Source organism: Vidua macroura, chromosome 6 (assembly GCF_024509145.1).
Source record: "Vidua macroura isolate BioBank_ID:100142 chromosome 6, ASM2450914v1, whole genome shotgun sequence".
NCBI lineage: Eukaryota > Metazoa > Chordata > Aves > Passeriformes > Viduidae > Vidua > Vidua macroura.
Window position 1 is genome coordinate 16,729,151 of NC_071576.1, and position 6,000 is coordinate 16,735,150.

At 39.6% G+C, this 6,000-nt stretch overlaps 1 protein-coding gene across 1 annotated transcript in view; it reads left to right on the forward strand.

Moving 5' to 3' along the window:
• The window catches only part of TTC7B (tetratricopeptide repeat domain 7B), a 120,621-nt gene extending 114,981 nt beyond the window's left edge, over positions 1-5,640 (forward strand). The window contains exon 20 of the mRNA XM_053980870.1: positions 4,643-5,640. Within this exon, the coding sequence (XP_053836845.1) occupies positions 4,643-4,864 (222 nt within the window). The 3' untranslated portion in view covers positions 4,865-5,640. The remainder of the gene's footprint in view (positions 1-4,642) is intronic.
• Positions 5,641-6,000: the final 360 nt, after the last annotated feature.

Consider the following 6,000-nt stretch of genomic DNA (forward strand, 5'->3'; position numbering starts at 1 on the left):
GTGTTACCTTTCTACCCTTTATCTTCCCGTTAATGCAAATATAGTTTAGCACTTCATGATAAAGCTCTGGGTTGATGGGACATACGATGGGCAATAACTATGATTGTAATTTTTTCAAAGTTAGTTCCACGGAAAAAAATTTAATGTTAGCTTCTCATTTGCCTAGAAGCAAGTAAAAAAGTGACCTTACTAGACTACTGTAAATGGCTGGCGTTAATAATTTTTTAAATAGCTGTTTTTCAAAATGAAGAAATAATTATTTACAGAACTTTAGTCCTATGTTTATTTGTCTAGATATGTGTTTTGCATTGACTGTTTGGTTAATCATTATGACAGGTTAATTTGGAAAGCGAGAAAGCCCTTTGCAGAAAAAAGATACCTTTGCAGTGAAGATTACACTACATGCTTATTTAAGCAATTATGGCTTTATACAATTGTTTATTACAGGATGTTGTTCAGGTTCTGAGTCATAATATTTTATTGATAAATAATAGTGCGTTTTCTAACTGGAAATTTTATTTCAAGACTGTAATGCTCTATTTGAAAATCCAAATTCATCTGAATGTCTTCCTTTTAAAAGATGCTTACGTTTGTCTAATGAACAAATGGGCCTTGTTTGACTGAGCATTGTAAAAAACAGTCCTTGGAGAGATGTTTGGGTGGAATAAGCAAAGAATAGCAGTTTTGTATGTGAGGCAATGTAAAATGAAGAGTAAGGGGAATGACTGAGGGAGGAAACATGTAAAATCATTGCCCAACAAGAGGGAGATTTTGTGACTCCAGATTGGGTGAGGACAGAATTGGCAAAATCTTGAAAATAACCTGTGGCAAAAGTTGGAAGCCCTTTCTTCCCCATTTTGATCAATTCCTAGAGGGTTTTGTTCTGTTAGGATGTGAAGTGTGCATAGAACCTGTCTGTGGTGACAACAGTACCTCCCTGTTGGAGGCAGCACACAGTGTTACACAGTGTTGCTCTTTTAGAAAACCCCTTTGGAGAGCCCCTGGAGGCTCTCAGAACTACAAAATCCCTTTTACTCCCAGCTCTGGCTGGGCACTGTAAAGGGCTGTTGACCTTTCCTTGAGCAGAGAGCATCTGAACTCCACAGATCTTTGAGTACTGTTGATTATTCAAAGTGACTGGTATAAATATCAGCAGACTGGAGTCATGAAGCACTGGTTTCATTGGTTGTGATGATGGCATTAAAAAGTCTCTTTGTTTCTTCAGAAATTCTCTTCACTTTCTGCCTGTGCCATTTCTCATTAGAGTTCTCCCTTGGAGTTTTTTGAGTTACAAAATCCACCCCTACAATGTAGAACTGGCTAAAAGAAAAATAAGGTTTGCCTGGAGAGTTTACAACATACGGACATCCTAACCAGAGAGAAAGTGAAAGCCTTAACACACTGAGGGGAGATCAGTGATTTGACAGGAAAAAAAATCAACCTCAAAGGAGCACCCAAATTCTCAGCAAACCAAACATGGAGTAAAGTAATAAGCAACGTTTGTACCGAGCTGCAAAATGAAGAGGTCTGCACACACTAGAGGTTTTTATAACTGTGTTAGAAGCAAATGTCATACATTTATTGTTCTTTCATGTGAAAGAGATGCAATAGGAGAAGAGATTCTGCTTTCTCCTGCAGGTGCCAACAGTTGTCTTAAACACCTCTGTCAAGTACTGCAGCATTCTAAAATGTACAGAGAACAAATAGGTTGCTTTAGGAACTTACTGGTTTTATTATATTTTGTTGAATGGATCTTCTTATTTACACAAATTATTATATAGTACTTTTCCTAATTGATTCAGGTTCCAGAATCCCTCTTATATTTTATCTTTTTAAAGATTGATAGAGAGGATATACAGAAAAGGCATTCTGCTTAGGTTTTAAGGTAACATGCCAAGTCTTAAGGTGTGAACCATATGTCACTTAGGTACCCCTCTGTGTTTCTGCAGAGCTGATGTGTTTTCAGGCCCATCTCCAGCCATAAAGCAAAAGACTTAACATTATTGTGCAAATAAATGTTGTCTGTACATCTGCTGCTAAATAGGTGAAAGCCAGAACTGATAGCTTTGAGATTTTGTTTCCGGTTAGAAAACAGAGGAATATACACAGTAAAGGACTGGGATGATTTGTACTGATTTCTGGGAAGCCTTAGAGGAGTTTTGGTTTGGGAAGGGGGTTAGTTGGGTGGTTTTTGTTGGTGGTGGTTTTAGTGGTTTAGGTTTTTTCCTGAAGAGTTAATGCAGAAAGCAAGTGTGGTGTGTGCTGACAGCTGGTAAACTGAAGTTAGTTTTCTTGGATGAGTGTTGGTGTGAGGTCACCAAAGGATATTGCTGTGTGATAGACATGCCTTCTCCTTCTGCCTGTGGTGTGTAATGCTTAATAGAGCAAATCAGGCAAGGACTGCAGACAACTTGAAATGTTCTGTGCCTCAGAATTTTAATGAAGTCATCCAAGAAGGGGATTTACAAACTGGACACTTACAATGTGTGACATCTGACCATCATTCTGAGACAGTTCATGAATCAGAGGGTATTTTGTGTTCTTTCTCTAGATCACTTATTTGAGTTCAGCCCACAGCTACAGTGATCAAATGTCACTGTCCTTTTAATGCTCTGCATGAAACAAGTCTAATTTTCTATTGGTTCTTTGGAAGCAAAAGAAAGCTCTTGTTGTGCCAGGGCTACCACCTGAGGCAGGAGTCTCCATACCATCCCAGGCTGAGACACCAGTGAAAGACTGACTTTCAGGAGGCACTCCTGTGTCCCCAAAACATGAGGGGACAGGGTGCAACCACATTGCACATTTTACTACTGCTAAATGCTAATTTCAACACTAATGCTTGTATTCTTAGGAAAGTATAAAAGCAAGCAAACAAAGCAGCCAGTATTTGCTCCAGTTCTATCACCTGGAAAATCTCAGCTATCCTTTTTGCCATACAGAATAGGGCAGATATGATGTAATATGTGTCTCTTACTATGAACAGGCTTATATCTGCAAAATTTGGTTTTTCTTTGGTCTTGAAAAGAACAGCTTGTATCCTTAGCAAGCAGGGAAAATGGTCTGGCATATTTAAGAAAAAAAGCATTAGCAATACTCACATAATTCACATGTTTAATTAGTATAAAATTAATTAATCTGCACCCCCAAAAAAGCAAGGCTTATGAAAATAGAGACTCTTAATCTTGAAAAATAAGAACACTTAAATTTTATTAAGGTTAGGTGCATTGCAGCAACACTAGCTTTGTGTATTCCATCTCCTTGCTTCATTTTTTTGTCGTTTCACATCTGATACCTACCAGTCACTGACAATCACTTCACTGCAGGGGAAAAAAGCACTAACCCTGAGAGTTATCCAGTTTTTGTATTGGAAGTATTGTTCACTTGCTCTGAAAATGCTGACTCAATTGACAGCTCAGAAAAAATCCAAACCCAGAAAAGCCCTCCAGCACCTTTATGTGAGAACACCTGCAGGTTGACAGAAATTAGCCTGCATTGCATTTATTTATTCACTTGCCAATACTGTACAGCACTCTTTATGTTGTTCTACAGAGCAGGGTATGCTCAGTTGTTCTGTAGGATGGAGTTTACAGTCTTCCCAAGCTGAAAGTCAGCCAGATGGGCAAAATTCCAGAAATGTATGGTGGATAATTCAGGGGCTATATAGAATGTCAGTACTTTCTAATCAGCAGTGCTTAGGTGAATAAGGATTTGAGGGACAGATGTACAGAGAGATAAAATAAATTGTGGTCCAAGGAGTGGGGGCTGGGAGGGCAGAAGGCACGAGGCCTCTGTAAACATGTAATTGGGACATCTCTCTGGAAAACAAAGATTTGTGGTCCATATGTGTTTTGCAATACAGAATCACAATGTAAAAATGCATAATATCGTTAGGATTATTATAATCTCAAAATAAAGCTCTCTTACTGGGTCATTCCATGACTTTTCTGGCACAGTAACATAGCTGAATGTGATGGATGGAGCTTTCCATGGCCTCATTCAGCCCATATCCTAGTGGGTTTGGATGTGCTCTGGATTGTGTAGTGTCAAATTGGATCCCATCCCACAGAGGAAGATAGAGGATGTGTAACAAGTGTGCTCATGAGGAAGTTCTGTGCCTGCTGGTCCTTTGTGCATTACTGGGGCAATATCAGTCCCTGCTCCTGTTCCACTGATTAAGTCAAGGACCATGGTGTTGCCCATTGAGCTGAACTCAGTCTTGTTGCAGCCATCCCCAAGTGCTGCTGGTGCCGTGTGTGGTCTCAGGCGTTATAGGGCATGAGCTGGGTGCTGAGATGCACAGGGAGGGTGTGAAAACTTCAGGGCACACACCTTAGGACTTCAGATAACAGGAGCTTGCTCAAAAGCCCAGGTACTTCCTGCTTCTTGGCATATAGGTGGAGTTTTTGTTATTTAGTCTTTGTTTCCTGTCCAAAGGCACTTGACTTTGTTGGTGTGGAGTAGCTTGCTCCAGACCTGCATCAGGTATTTTATTTTCTTAAATTTAAAAAATAAATAAAAATTATGTAATCTAACACATTAAGTCTAAGAGCTGCCTACCCTTATTTCACTGCAGTGACCTTGTTTGAGCTTCAGGAAAGCCCTACTGGCCATTCTCAGCCATTTTCCCTTTGTTTTCTTGCAGGCTCTGATACTTCACCAGCTTGGGCGCTATAGCTTGGCAGAGAAGATTCTCAGAGATGCTGTCCAGGTGAACTCCACAGCCCACGAGGTCTGGAACAGCCTGGGAGAGGTGCTGCAGGCTCAAGGCAATGATGATGCTGCGACCGAATGCTTCCTGACGGCACTGGAGCTTGAAGCCAGCAGTCCCGTGGTCCCTTTTACCATCATCCCCAGGGTCCTGTGAGAGGGCATCTCCATCAACCAGTTTTTGGTCTTGACTTCTGGGTGAGCAAACCCACTCTGTGAGACTGCCTGGTAACTGGTTAGTTTGAGAAACTTCAGAGCTACAGGTTACAAACTCCACTCTTTTGTGGGAAAGTGGCCAGAGCAGGGAGGTGCCACCATATGTTAATGTCAGGCTGATAGGACAGAGTGGTAAGCCACAGCCAAATAACTTGTATTGCCTGCAGTTTTGCCCTGGTAGTTTTAAAACATCGTTATATTGTTCATGGATGATGTGCCATATTTTGTTAGTGAAACTGGAGTGTTACATAAAATCATAATGGAATCAACTACCAATTGTAGAATAAGTTAAGATTCAGTGGCAGAGCAGACTATTTTTAACAAGGCTGTTAATAAAACTGTTCTCTTCCTGCCTCTCAACCTCTTTTGGCCCAAAGTCAAAATGTGAATTTTCTGTTTCCATCTCTATTTTAGTCCAGGCCAGAAAATCAGTTGAATTCTTATTTTTAGTTGTTAATAACTGTGATGTGTGGCTAACTGTTATCTAGAGCAAAGGCTGAGTACAAGAATATTTATATTTTACCAATGTATGCCTGTTACAAAAAATATATTAGTTATTTAAGTTTAACTTTTTTATGTGAATTCAGAGTTTATTTATCAATGGAAATATGTAAAAAGAAGCCTCAAATGGAATATTTACCGACATTCCTTATACATGAACCCAGACTTGGCTAAATGGGAAGATTATGTTAATAATAAAATGATTTTTAAATGGAACCTTTCCTGTGTCCTGGTTAAGAATCTGGGGGAAATAGATGGCTTGTGAACACATTTTTATGAGGTTGCTGACTGGCCTTGAAGATGAACAACACCAAAATTATATATTCTGAGGCCAGTCTAGAGAAAAGAAACTGCTATACTCTTTGCCAGTGGTACTGTTATCTTAGATTTCAGGTTTCCTTAAATCTTCACAACTCCTTTTTTATTCCTTCCACTCCAGCTCTTGATGAAGCCAGATTACACTGCCTCTACATAATGCATGGACATTTACATACACCTTGGTAGTGCTTGGGAAGAGCATGTTAAATATTTACACAATACTCCTTGGGGTTTTTTACTGTCTTCATAGTTCTTTCT